Source organism: Stegostoma tigrinum, chromosome 11 (genome assembly GCF_030684315.1).
Source record: "Stegostoma tigrinum isolate sSteTig4 chromosome 11, sSteTig4.hap1, whole genome shotgun sequence".
Classification (NCBI taxonomy): domain Eukaryota; kingdom Metazoa; phylum Chordata; class Chondrichthyes; order Orectolobiformes; family Stegostomatidae; genus Stegostoma; species Stegostoma tigrinum.
In genome coordinates, this window is record NC_081364.1 from 339,921 (window position 1) to 353,652 (window position 13,732).

The following is a 13,732-nucleotide window of genomic DNA, read 5'->3' on the forward strand; positions in this document are numbered from 1 at the left end:
TCAGGATGTGAGAATTCTGAGCCACTGAGCTGCTCTTGTAGCCACTATGAGTGAGTATGTCGTGAGTTTAGTTTAGTTTCTGATCAATGATAACTCCCAGGACGTTGATAGTGGGGGATTCAGTGGTGGTAACACCAGTGAATGTCAAGGGGTGGTGGTTAGATTGTTTCTTGTTGATGATGGTCATAGCCCGCCATTTGCGTGGCATGTTACAAGCCACTTGTCAGCTGAAGCCTGTGTATTGTCCAGATGTTGTTGCATTTGGACACGGACTGTATTCAATATTCCAAACATTGCTTAACTAAATTTTATACGTAACTTGCTAACTTTTACATTTGCTGCTCCAACTGATGAAGGCAAGGGTGTCGAATGCCTTCTTGACCACCTTATCCACTTGTGTTGCTACTTTCAGGGATATGTGGACCTGTATGTCCAGATCCCCCTGTATGTCAATATTCCTAAGGGTTCTGCCATTTATTGTATAGTTCGCACTTGAAATTGATCTTCCAAAATGCATCACCTTGCATTTGTCCAGATTAAATGCCACATGCCATATCTCTGCCCAAATTTGCAATCTACCCATATCTCACTATATCCTTTGACAATCCTCCTCACTGTCTGCAACCCTGCCAATTTTGGTATCATCTGCAAACATAATGATGAGACAATATATATTTTCCTCCACATCATTTATGTATACTATAAACAACAAAGGTCCCAGCAGAAAGGGATTTTATTGGAATCTCCACCATTAGTGGAATGTTCTTGAAGGAGAATTCAAGCTGTACATCACTGTCTCCAGAGAAGTGACGTTAGCCCGCGATAATTGATCCAGGAAGACACCTCAGAGCTAAAGATGTGTGCAAAGTAACTTCAGCTATGGAACAAAGTTTGGATATGTATGAATTTTTTTTCCTGAATTTAATAGCTATTTGGTCAAATTATTTTTAAGACAATGCTGCAGAATTTTATAGCTCAAACCTTCAATAAATGACTTTTACATTAACTTCTGCATGCAATAAACTAGTCTTCATTTTTTACTTGAAAAAAAACCTGGCTGACTTGTTTCAGATATTAAGCAATATAAAAACTGAAATCCCTTCTTTTTTTAAATTCCAGTGCTCTTATAATCAGTGGACAAGTGGGACAAAGAGAGAAATCAGTTCATGACCTCTCCAAACTAATCATATTAATAAACACAAATAAAGATACTGATTACACAGCGTTGAGCTGGAGGAACACAGCAGACCAGGCAGCATCAGAGGAGCAGGAAAGTTGATGTTTCGGGCTGGTTCTGAAGGAGCGTTCTGAAGAAGGGTCCCAGCCTGAAAAGTCAACTTTCCTGCTCCTCTGAAGCTGCCTGGCCTGCTGTGTTCCTCCAACAATACACTGTGTTATCTCTGACTCCAGCACCTGCAGTTCTTACTATTTCATAAGGTTACTGATGTTTCGTTGTTAAAGCTGCATTTGACAAAATAAAGGGTTTTATAATCCTTGCAAAAACACACACTCAAGCACATGCATGGGGCTGTCCCAATTGTCTATTCTCAGAAAGGACATACTAGTCCTGGAGCGTGTCCAGCGGAGATTCATACGGATGATCCCTGGAATGGTAGGTTTAACGTATGATGAACGGCTAAGGATCCTGGGATTGTACTCATTAGAGTTTAGAAGGTCGAGGGGAGATCTAATAGAAACTTACAAGATAATGTATGGTTTAGAAGGGGTGGACGCTAGGAAGTTGTTTCCATTAGGCGGGCAGACTAGGACCCGTGGGCGCAGCCTTAAAATTAGAGGGGGTAAATTTAAAACAGAAATTAGACGACATTTCTTCAGCCAGAGAGTGGTGGGCGTGTGGAATTCATTGCCACGGAGTGCAGCGGAGGCCGGGACGTTGGATGCCTTCAAGGCAGAAATCGACAAATTCTTGATCTCAGAAGGAATCAAGGGCTACGGGGAGAGTGCAGGGAAGTGGAGTTGAAATGACCATCAGCCATGATTTAAATGGCGGAGTGTACTTGATGGGCCGAATGTCTTATGGTCTTAGCAGGTATAATTTAGAATTGTTATAATTGCAGTAGGATAAACATACAATAGAGGTGAGTCTGCTATTCATGCGTGTCTCCTCCACCTATTAAGCAAATTTGGAGCATATTAGGATGCATTGTATTGGACTTCCAAAGTGATTACTCCTTGTCAATATTTACAATGAAGACTGGCCAGAAAGAAGCTTTAACAAGCTGCAGCTTTCTGATTGTGATTAGTGTTACTATAATATCATAGAGGAGTCTCCTATCCCAAAGATAATCCATCTGTTGAGGAGATAATTGACCAAAAACAACTGGGTGAGAGGCGCTGGCACTGTTAAGCTCTGCTGGATACTCACGTTAACCAGAGCAGGTTTATAACCTGGGCCCATTTCTGTTCCTTATCAACGTTCAAGCATGCTTTCCGAAAAGCTTCTCGTGCAAGGAAAACAACTGTAGAATACAGCAGTGTGAGCCTGGATGGAGAAATACCAGCAGCAGTTACCCAAACACAAAGTGGCTTATAACCAAAGATAAAGTCAGAAAAAGCACAACTTGTATATACCTTGAATTTTATTCTGAATCAGGATTAGATCACCATCGGCGGAAGGTACCTGGGATCAGCAAATTATTGAACTGCATGACTCAGAAGAAGGCTATTTGGTTCATCATACCTATGCTGGCTCTTCTAAGTATCTATTCAATGGTTCCAGTTCCTCTACCCTTGTCACACAGCCCTTTCTTTTTAGGCCTTAATGCCCTTTGGAAAGTTACAATGAATCAGCTTTTATTACTCTTTTGGAGAGCACATTTTTGTTAATTCTTATATGGAATATAAGCATCACTGAAAGGTGAGTACGTCGCTGAAAGATGCTGACAGCTTTGAAAAATAATGGCCTGAATTCTGTGATAACAAAGTGTGGAGCTGGATGAACACAGCAGGCCAAGCAGCATCTCAGGTGCACAAAAGCTGACGTTTCAGGCCTAGACCCTCCATCAGGGAGGTGCTCCTGAGATGCTGCTTGGCCTGCTGTGTTCATCCAGCTTCACACTTTGTTATCGTGGATTCTCCAGCATCTGCAGTTCCCATTATCACTAGGCCTGAATTCTGTGTTACTTTTTGGCCAAGGGTCAGCTTTGTCCAGTATCAGAGGGTTTCCCTCTGCAAGTCCCAGCAAGAGCTTAACTGAACCTTATCAAACTTGCCTCACTAAGCAGCAGTCCTGAAGGTGTCCCCTTCGCAAATGCTGCCAGAGCTGCTGAGCTTTTCCAGCAACTTTGTTTTTGTGGCTAGGGGAATAGCAAGTTCTGAAGCACATGTCTTCAGTACTATTGCTGGAATGCTGTCAGAGCCCACAGCCTTTGCAGTACCAGTACCTCCCACTATTTCTACGTCATTTTGAGTGAATTCAATTGGCTGAAGACTGGTATCTGTGATGCTGGGGCCTCTAGAGGAAACTGAGATGGATCATCCACTTGACACTTGTAGCTGAAGATTGTTGCAAATGCTTTTTCCTTTTGCACTGATGTGCTGGGCTTTCCCATTACTTAGGACGGAGATATTTGTGGAGCCTCTGATCCAGTGTATTGTCTAACTGTCCACCACTATTGATGACTGGATGTGGCTGGACTGCAGACCTTAGATCTGTGATATTAGTGAACCAGATGCATTTTTTTTCTAAAACCAATGGTTTCTTGGTCGTCATTAGACTCCTAACTCCATATATTTATTGAATTCAAATTCCATCATCTACCATGGTGGGGTTCAAATCTGGGTCCCCAGAACATTATCTGGGTATCTGGATTAACAGTCCAGTGATAACATCATGAGGCCACTGCCTCCCCTTGACATGAGACATTTTCCAAAAAAATTCACAGACCTGGCTCCCTGCAATATTCAAACCAATTCCCATACCCATAAATACATCTGTGTTTCTAACAACAGTGCGTACTTGTGTTTCTGGACTCAACCCACAAAGTCTCATTTAATACTGCAGTCAGTATATCATCTACCCTCACATTGTTGATACTGTAGCCAATAACATTACTCTTGTACCTTTTTAAACCCCCTTTTCTATCCCACCTGAAAACTTTATATCGGGTACGTTAAGCTGCTATCTTTGCCCACGTTATTATAAGTTTCAATTAAAGCAACAATATAATGGTGCCACATGTTTATCTATGCCCTCTGTTCACCAGCTTTATTTGCTATACTCCTTACATTTACAAATATACCAATGAATCCTTCCAAATCTGTGCGTATACACTTGCTTCATCAGCCTTTCAGCTGCCGTCTAAAGACCACATACTTTTATTTTTCTGAACTTTTGGACTGAAATGGGAAAATGACTGTTTTAAAATCCAAGGATGGTCAAAGGATTCTGCACTTTTTAAAAGTAACCAAATATTCATTGTAAGTACTATTTACATTGCTACTTATTCAAGCTGTAGCAAAAGTCCAGTTTGCAGTCGAGCTGAAGTCAGGGATAATACATGAATGGAGAATTGGCTGAGAACAAGTTGCTGACTGGTCTATGACATAGTGACCAGTTATCAATTACAAAGGCTTCCTGCATGCAAAACTGTGATTAGCTCTCGGGTAGAGCAGTTTTTGCACGTAAATGAGATAGGCAGGGGCTATCTGTTCGCGCTTTGAAAAAAATAACTTAATCCTGAAGAAAGCCATTTTTATTTTTCCCTCAGCATTTGCTATGAGCTGTGTCTTTCAGTGGCAGGAGAGGTGAGAGCGTGAGCCAGGGACAGCCGGAAAGGTAAGGTTTCCTTACAAAAACTTGTCTGAGTCAGTGGCCTTCTTGACTGGAACAGCGTGAGAGGTGAGAGCGCAAACCGCAAGTGAACTAATGTACTTAGGCATTAGCTAAACCCGAAACACTACATGTGAATTGTCTCTCACCCATCCTCCTCCTATAACCAAAAAAAAGCTGTGTGGAGTTTTGGAAAGGTAGAGTCTTTTTAGATATTCCTTTGGCAATCTAGGATAGAGGGAGTGAAACCTAGGACAGTTGCATGCCGCTCTTGTAGAATGTGGGAGGTAAGGATCACTACTAATGTCCGAGATAATGGGAACTGCAGATGCTGGAGATTCCAAGATAATAAAATGTGAGGCTGGATGAACACAGCAGGCCAAGCAGCATCTCAGGAGCACAAAAGCTGACGTTTCGGGCCTGGACCCTTCATCAGAGAGGGGGATGGGGGGAGGGAACTGGAATAAATAGGGAGAGAGGGGGAGGCGGACCGAAGATGGAGAGTAAAGAAGATAGGTGGAGAGGGTGTAGGTGGGGAGGTAGGGAGGGGATAGGTCAGTCCAGGGAAGACGGACAGGTCAAGGAGGTGGGATGAGGTTAGTAGGTAGCTGGGGGTGCGGCTTGGGGTGGGAGGAAGGGATGGGTGAGAGGAAGAACCGGTTAGGGAGGCAGAGACAGGTTGGACTGGTTTTGGGATGCAGTGGGTGGGGGGGAAGGGCTGGGCTGGTTGTGTGGTGCAGTGGGGGGAGGGGATGAACTGGGCTGGTTTAGGGATGCAGTGGGGGAAGGGGAGATTTTGAAACTGGTGAAGTCCACATTGATACCATATGGCTGCAGGGTTCCCAGGCGGAATATGAGTTGCTGTTCCTGCAACCTTCGGGTGGCATCATTGTGGCAGTGCAGGAGGCCCATGATGGACATGTCATCAAGAGAATGGGAGGGGGAGTGGAAATGGTTTGCGACTGGGAGGTGCAGTTGTTTGTTGCGAACTGAGCGGAGGTGTTCTGCAAAGCGGTCCCCAAGCCTCCGCTTGGTTTCCCCAATGTAGAGAAAGCCGCACCGGGTACAGTGGATGCAGTATATCACATTGGCAGATGTGCAGGTGTAATGTCCCCTCTGACTTCACCTGTGAGAAGTTCACCCAACTCCAGATCCTCACAGACTGCATTAGGGAACTGGAGCTGCAGCTGAATGAACTCCGGATCATTTGGGAGGCTAAGCGGGTGATAGACAGGAGCCATAGGGAGGTTGTCACACATAAGTCACAGGACAAAGGTAGCTGGGTGACTGTCAGGAGGGGGAAAGGGAATAGGCAGACAGTGCAGAGATCCCTTGTGGCCATTCCCCTCAAAAATAACTATACCGCTTTGGATACTGTTGGGGAGGACGATCTACCAGGGGAAAGCCATACTGACCTGGTCTCTTGCACTGAGCCTGGCTCTATGGCTCAAAAGGGACGCAGAGATTCAATGGTTAGAGGAAAAGACAGGAAATTCTGTGGTACCGAGCGATACTCCCAGGTGGTTTGTTGCCTCCCGGGTGCCAGGGTCAGGGATGTTGCGTACAGTTCTGGTCACCGTGTTATAAGAAGGATGTGGAAGCTTTGGAAAGGGTGCAGAGGAGATTTACTAGGATGTTGCCTGGTATGGAGGGAAGGTCTTATGAGGAAAGGCTGAGGGACTTGAGGCTGTTTTCGTTAGAGAGAAGAAGGTTGAGAGGTGACTTAATTGAAACATATAAAATAATCAGAGGGTTAAATAGGGTGGATAGGGAGAGCCTTTTTCCTAGGATGATGACGGCGAGCACGAGGGGACATAGCTTTAAATTGAGGGGTGAAAGATATAGGACAGATGTCAGAGGTAGTTTCTTTACTCAGAGAGTAGTAAGGGAATGGAACGCTTTGCCTGCAACGGTAGTAGATTCGCCAACTTTAAGTACATTTAAGTCATCATTGGACAAGCATATGGACGTACATGGAATAGTGTAGGTTAGATGGGCTTCAGATTGGTATGACAGGTCAGCACAACATCGAGGGCCAAAGGGCCTGTACTGTGCTGTAATGTTCTATGTTCTATGTTCTATGTCTCGGATCGAGTCTACAGGATTCTTAAGGGGAAGGGTGAGCAGCCAGAAGTCGTGGTACACATCAGTACCAATGGTATAGCTAGTAAAAGGAATGAGGACCCGAAAAGTGAATATAGGGAGTTAGGATGGAAGCTAAAAGCCAGGACAAACAGAGTAGTAATCTCAGGATTACTACCAGTACCATGGCCTAATGAGGCCAGAAATAGAGAGCAAGTGCAGCTGAACATGTGGCTATATAGCTAGTGTAGGAGGGAGAGCTTCAAATACGTGGATCATTGGGCTACTTGCTGGGGAAGGTGGGACCTGTACAGGAAGGATGGGTTGCACCTGAATTGAAGGGGCAGCAATATCCTGGGCGGGAGGTTTGCCAGAGCTCTTTGGGAGGGTATAAAATAGTTTTGCAGGGGGATGGGAACTGGAGCTACAGATCAGAGGATGGGGTAGCTGCTGTACAGGCAGATACAGCATGCAGAGAATCTGTGAGGAAGGATAAGCAGTTGATAGGGCAAAGTGGCAGTCAGTGTGACGGGTTGAGGTGTGTCTACTTCAATGCAAGAAGTGTCAGGACTAAGGGTGATGAACTTAGAGCATGATTCGGGACTTGGAACTACAATGTTGTGGCCATTACAGAGACTTGGATAACACAAGGGAAGGAATGGATGTTGGATGTTCCAGGGTTTCGAATTTTCAACAGAAATAGGGAGAAAGGTAAAAGAGGTGGGGGAGTGGCATTGCCAATCAGGGATGGTATCACAGCTGTGGAAAGGGAGGTTGTCAAGGAGGGTTTGTGTACTGAGTCAGTATGGGTGGAAGTCAGAAACAGGAAAGGAGCAGTCACTTTACTGGGAGTTTTCTATAGACACCCCAATACCAACAGAGACAGTGAGGAACAGGTTGGGAGGCAGGCTGTGGAAATGTGCAGAGGAATAGGAATGTTGTCATGGATGACTTCAACTTCCCTAATACACACTGGAACCTCCTTAGTGCAAATAGTTTGGATGGAGCAGATTTTGTCAGGTGTGCCCAGCAATGATTTCTGACTCAACAGGTAGACAGGCTGACTAGGGGGAGGCCATATTAATTTTGGTGGTCGGCAAAGATTCGGGCCAGGTGTCAGATCACTCGGTGGGAGAACATTTCGGTGATAGTGATCACAACTCCCTGACCTTTACTACAGTCATGGAGAGGGCTAGTAGCAGGCAGTGTGGGAAAGTATTAAATTGGGGGAGGGGGGATTATAATGCTATTAGGCAAGAACTGTGGAGCGTAAATTGGGTACAGATGTTCTCAGGGAAATGCATGACAGAAATGTGGAGGTTCTTTAGGGATGAGATGCTACGAGTACTGGATAGGTTTCTCCCACTGAGGCAAGGAAAAGATGGTAAGGTGAAGGAACCTTGGATGACAAGACATAGAGAACACCTACTCAAGAAGAAAAAGGAAACTTACTTACGGTTGAGGAAGCAAGGATTGGACAGGGCTGTAGACATCTACAAGGTAGCCAGGAAGGAACTGAAGAATGGACTTAGGAGAGTTCAACATAGAACATAGGACATTACAGCACAGTACAGGCCCTTCGGCCTTCGATGTTGTGCCGACCTGTCATACCAATCTGAAGCCCATCCAACCTACACTATTCCATGTACGTCCATATGCTTGTCCAACGACGACTTAAATGTACTTAAAGTTGGTGAATCTACTACTGTTGCAGGCAAAGCGTTCCATTCCCTTACTACTCTGAGTAAAGAAACTACCTCTGACATCTGTTCTGTATCTTTCACCCCTCAATTTAAAGCTACTCCCCCTCGTGCTCGCCATCATCATCCTAGGAAAAAGGCTCTCCCTATCCACCCTATCTAACCCTCTGATTATTTTATACGTCTCAATTAAGTCACCTCTCAACCTTCTTCTCTCTAATGAAAACAGCCTCAAGTCCCTCAGCCTTTCCTCGTAAGACCTTCCCTCCATACCAGGCAACATCCCAGTAAATCTCCTCTGCACCCTTTCCAAAGCTTCCACATCCTTCTAAAAATGCAGTGACCAGAACTGTACGCAATACTCCAAGTGCGGCCGCACCAGAGTTTTGTACAGCAGCAGCACAATCTCATGGTTCCGGAACTCGATCCCTCTAATAATAAAAGCTAAAACACTGTATGCCTTCTTAATAACCCTCTCAACCTGGGTGGCAACTTTCAAGGATCTGTGTACATGGACACCGAGATCTCTCTGCTCATCTACACTACCAAGAATCTTACCATTAGCCGTGTACTTTGCATTCCGGTTACTCCTACCAAAGTGCATCACCTCACACTTGTCTGCATTAAACTCCATTTGCCACCTCTCAGCCCAGCTCTGCAGCTTATCTATGTCTCTCTGTAACCTACAGCATCCTTCTTCACTATCCACAACTCCACTTAGTGTCGTCTGCAAATTTACTAACCCATCCTTCTACGCCCTCATCCCGGTCATTTATAAAAATGACAAACAGCAGTGGACCCAACACCGACCCTTGCGGTACACCACTAGTAACTGCTCTCCAGGATGAACATTTCCCATCAACTACCACTCTCTGTCTTCTTTCAGCAAGCCAATTTCCGATCCAAACTGCTATATCGCCCACAATCCCATTCCTCCGCATTTTGTACAATAGCCTACTGTGGGGAACCTTATCGAAAGCCTTGCTGAAATCCATATACACCACATCAACCGGTTTACTCTCATCTACCTGTTTGGTCACCTTCTCAAAGAACTCAATAAGGTTTGTGAGGCACGACCTACCCTTCACAAAACTGTGCTGACTATCCCTAATCAAATTATTCTTTCCTAGATGATTATAACTCTTTTCCCTTATAACCTTTTCCAACACTTTACCAACAACTGAAGTAAGACTCACTGGTCTATAATTACCAGGGTTGTCTCTACTCCCGTTCTTGAACAGCGGAGCCACATTTGCTATCCTCTAGTCATCTGGCACTATTCCTGTAGACAACGACGAGTTAAAGATCAATGTCAAAGGCTCGGCAATCTCTTCCCTGGCTTCCCAGAGGATCCTAGGATAAATCCCATCCGGCCCAGGGAACTTATCTATCTTCACACTCTGTAGGATTTCTAATACCTCTTCCTTGTGAACCTCAATCCCACCTAGTCTAGTAGCCTGTATCTCGGTATTCTCCTCAACAACATTGTTGTTTTCTAGAGTGAATACTGTTGAAAAACATTCACTTGGTGCTTCCCCTATCTCCTCTGACTCCACACACAACTTCCCACTACTATCCTTGATTGGCCCTAATCTTACTCTTGTCATTCTTTTATTCCTCCACCAGCAACTTCTCATGTCTCCTCCTGGCTCTTCTGAGCTCTCTCTTTCGGTCTTTCCTGGCTACCTTGTAACCCTCACGTGCCCTAACTGAGCCTTCACATCTCATCCTAACAGAAGCCGCCTTCTTCCTCTTGACCAGAGATTCCATTTCCTTCGTAAACCACGGCTCTCGTGCTCTACAGCTTCCTCCCTGCCTGACAGGTACATACTTATCTCGGACACACGGGAGTTTTTCCCAGAATAAGCTCCACATTTCTAATGTGCCCAGCCCCTGCAGTTTCCTTCCCCATCCTATGCTCCCTAAATCTTGCCTAATCTCATCGTAATTGCCTTTCTCCCAGCTATAACTCTTGCCTAGTGGTATACACCTATCCCTTTCCATCACTAAAGTAAACATAACAGAATTGCGATCGCTATCGCCAAAGTGCTCACCTACTTCCAAATCTAACACCTGGCCGGGCTCATTACCCAGTACCAAATCTAATTAGCTCCATGTTGTCCTGTCTACATACTGTGTCAGGAATCCCTCTTGCACACACTGGACAAAAACTGACCTATCTATAGTACTCAAACTATAGTGTTCCCAGTCAATATTTGGAAAGTTGAACTACCCCATGACAACTACCTTGTCTCTCTCACTCCTATTGGGAATCATCTTTGCTATCCTTTCCTCTACATCTCTGGAACTATTCGGAGGCCTATAGAAAACTCCCAACAGGGTGACCTCTCCTTTCCTGTTTCTAACCTCATCCCATACTACCTCAGTTGACGAGTCGCCAAACATCCTTTCTCCAACTGTAATACTGTCCTGGACCAACAATGCCACACCTCCACCCCTTTTACCATCTTCTCTGTTCTTACTGAAACATCTAAATCCCGGAACCTGCAACAACCATTCCTGTCCCTGCTCTATCCATGTCTCCGAAATGGCCACAACATTGAAGTCCCAGGTACTAACCCATGCTGCAAGTTTACCCACCTTACTCCGAATGCTCCTGGCGTTGAAGTAGACACACTTCAAACTAACTTCTTGCTTGCCGGTGCCATCTTCCTTCCCTGAAATTTTATTTCGGACCTCCCTACTCTCAACCTTTTCTATGCTCCAACTACAATTTTGGTTCCCATTCCCCTGCTGAATTAGTTCAAACCCACCCAAATAGCCTTAGTGAATTCCACCCCCCCACAGGATATCGGAACCCCTCTGGTTCAGGTGAAGACCATCCTGCTTGTAGAGGTCCCACCTACCCCAGAAAGAGCCCCAATTATCCAAGAATCCAAAACCCTCCCTCCTGCACCATCCCTGGAGCCAGCTCTAAGCCTCCATCCTAGCTCCCTGAATTTCTGCCTTAAATCCACATCTCTCTTCCTACCTATGTCGTTGGTGCCAATGTGGACCACGACTTGGGGCTGCTCCCCCTCCCCCTTAAGGATCCCAAAAACACGATCAGAGACATCACGCACCCTGGCACCTGGGAGGCAACACACCAACCGTGAGTCTCTCTCGTCCCCACAGAACCTCTGATCTGTTCTCCTAACTATGGAGTCCCCAATGACTACTGCTCTGCTCCTTTTCCCCCTTCCCTTCTGAGCAGCAGGGACACACTCTGTGCCAGGGAGCTGTGCCCCACTGCTTTCCCCTGGTAAGTCGCACCTCCCCCCCCAAAACAGTATCCAAAACGGTATACTTATTGTTGAGGGGAATGGCCACAGGGGATCCCTGCTCTGCCTGCCGGTTCCCTTTCTGTCCCCTGACTGTAACCCATCTGCCTTTTTCTTGTACCGAAGGGGAATGAAAAAGCCTTGGCGGGTTGGATAAAGGAAAACCCCAAGGCGTTCTATACTTTTGTGTGAGGTACAAGAGGATGGCCAGAGTGAGGGTAAGGCCAAATACGGAAAGCAGAGGCAACGCAATCGTGGAGTCAGAGGAGGTAGGGGAGGTTCTTAATGAATACTCTGCTTAAGTTTTACCAGTGAGAAGGACCTTAATGTTTGTGATGGCAGCATGAAACAGGCAGATATGCTCGAACAGGTTGATGTTAGGAAGGAGGATGTGCTAGAAATTTTGATAAGCATGAAGATAGCTAAGTCCCCTGGGCCAGACAGGATATACTGAAGGGTACTAGGAGAAGCAAGGGAAGAAATTGCTGCGCCTTTGGCAATGATCTTTGCATCCTCACTGTCCACTGGAGTACTGCCAGATGATTGGAGGGTGGCAAATGTCACTCCTTTGTTCATGAGAGGAAATTGGGATAATCCAGGGAATTACAGACCAGTCAGTCTTACTTCTGTGGTAGGCAAACTACTGGAGAGGATTCTGAGAGATAGTATTTATGATTGTTTGGAAAAGCAGAGTTTGATTCGAAATGGTCAGCATGGTTTTGAGAAGGGCAGGCCATGACTCTCAAGCCTTTTTGAATTCTCTGAGGACGTGGCAAAACACATTGATGAAGGCAGAGCAGTGGATGTGGTGGATATGGATTTTAGCAAGGTATTTGATAAGGTTCCCCATGGTAAGCTCATTCAGAAAGTAAGGAGGCATGGGATTCGGGGAAATTTGGCTGTCTGGATATGAAACTGGCTGACCAATAGAAGACAGAGGGTGGTAGTAGATGCAAAGTATTCAGCCTGGACCTCGGTGACCAGTGATGTTCCGCAGGGATCTGTTCTGGGACCTCTGCTCTTTGTGATTTTTATAAATAACTTGGATGAGGAAGTGGAAGCGTAGGTTAGTAAATTTGCTGATGACACGAAGATTGATGGAGTTGTGGACAGCACGGAGAACTGTTGTCGGTTGCAACGGGACATTGACAGGATACAGAGTTGGGCAAAGAAGTGGCAGATGGAATTCAACCCAGAAAAGTGTGAAGTGACTCATTTTGGAAGGTTGAACTTGAATGCACAAAACAGGGTTAATGGCAGGATTCTTGGGAGTGTAGAAGAACAGAAGGATCTTGGGGTCCGCATCCATTCATCCCCCAAAGATGCCACCCAAGTTGAACGGGTTGTAAAGACGGCCTATGGTGTGTTGGCTTTCATTGGTAGGGGAATTGAATTTAAGAGCCACGAAGTTCTGGTGCAGCTCTATAAAACTCTGGTTAGACCACACTTGGAATATTGTGTTCAGTTCTGGTCGCCTCATTACAGGAAGATTGTGGAAGCTTTAGAAAGGGTGCAGAGGATATTTACCAGGATGTTGCCTGGATTGGAGGGCAGGTCTCACGAGGAAAGGTTGAGGGAGCTAGGTTTTTCATTGGAGTGAAAAAGGATGAGATGTGGCTTGACAGAGGTATTGAAGATGATGAGAGGCATACAGCGCAGAGTCGGAGACTTATTCCCAAGGCAGAAATGACTATTACAAGGGGCATAATTTGAAGATAATTGGAGGAAGGTATAAGGGAGATGTCAGAGGTAGGTTCTTCACACAGGGAGTGGTGGGCATGTGAATGCACTGTCAGCAATGGTAGTGGAGTCAGATGCATTAGAGATAACAAAGTGTGGAGCTGGATGAACATAGCAGGCTAAGCAGCATCAGAGGA

General features: G+C 45.5%; 1 protein-coding gene across 2 annotated transcripts in view; it reads right to left on the reverse strand.

Annotated features, from left to right (window-relative positions):
• The window catches only part of rft1 (RFT1 homolog), a 93,941-nt gene that overhangs the window by 75,321 nt on the left and 4,888 nt on the right, over positions 1-13,732 (reverse strand). For both annotated transcript variants that reach the window (XM_059649674.1, XM_059649673.1), the window contains exon 3: positions 2,387-2,503. In XM_059649674.1, the coding sequence (XP_059505657.1) occupies positions 2,387-2,503 (117 nt within the window). The remainder of the gene's footprint in view (positions 1-2,386; positions 2,504-13,732) is intronic.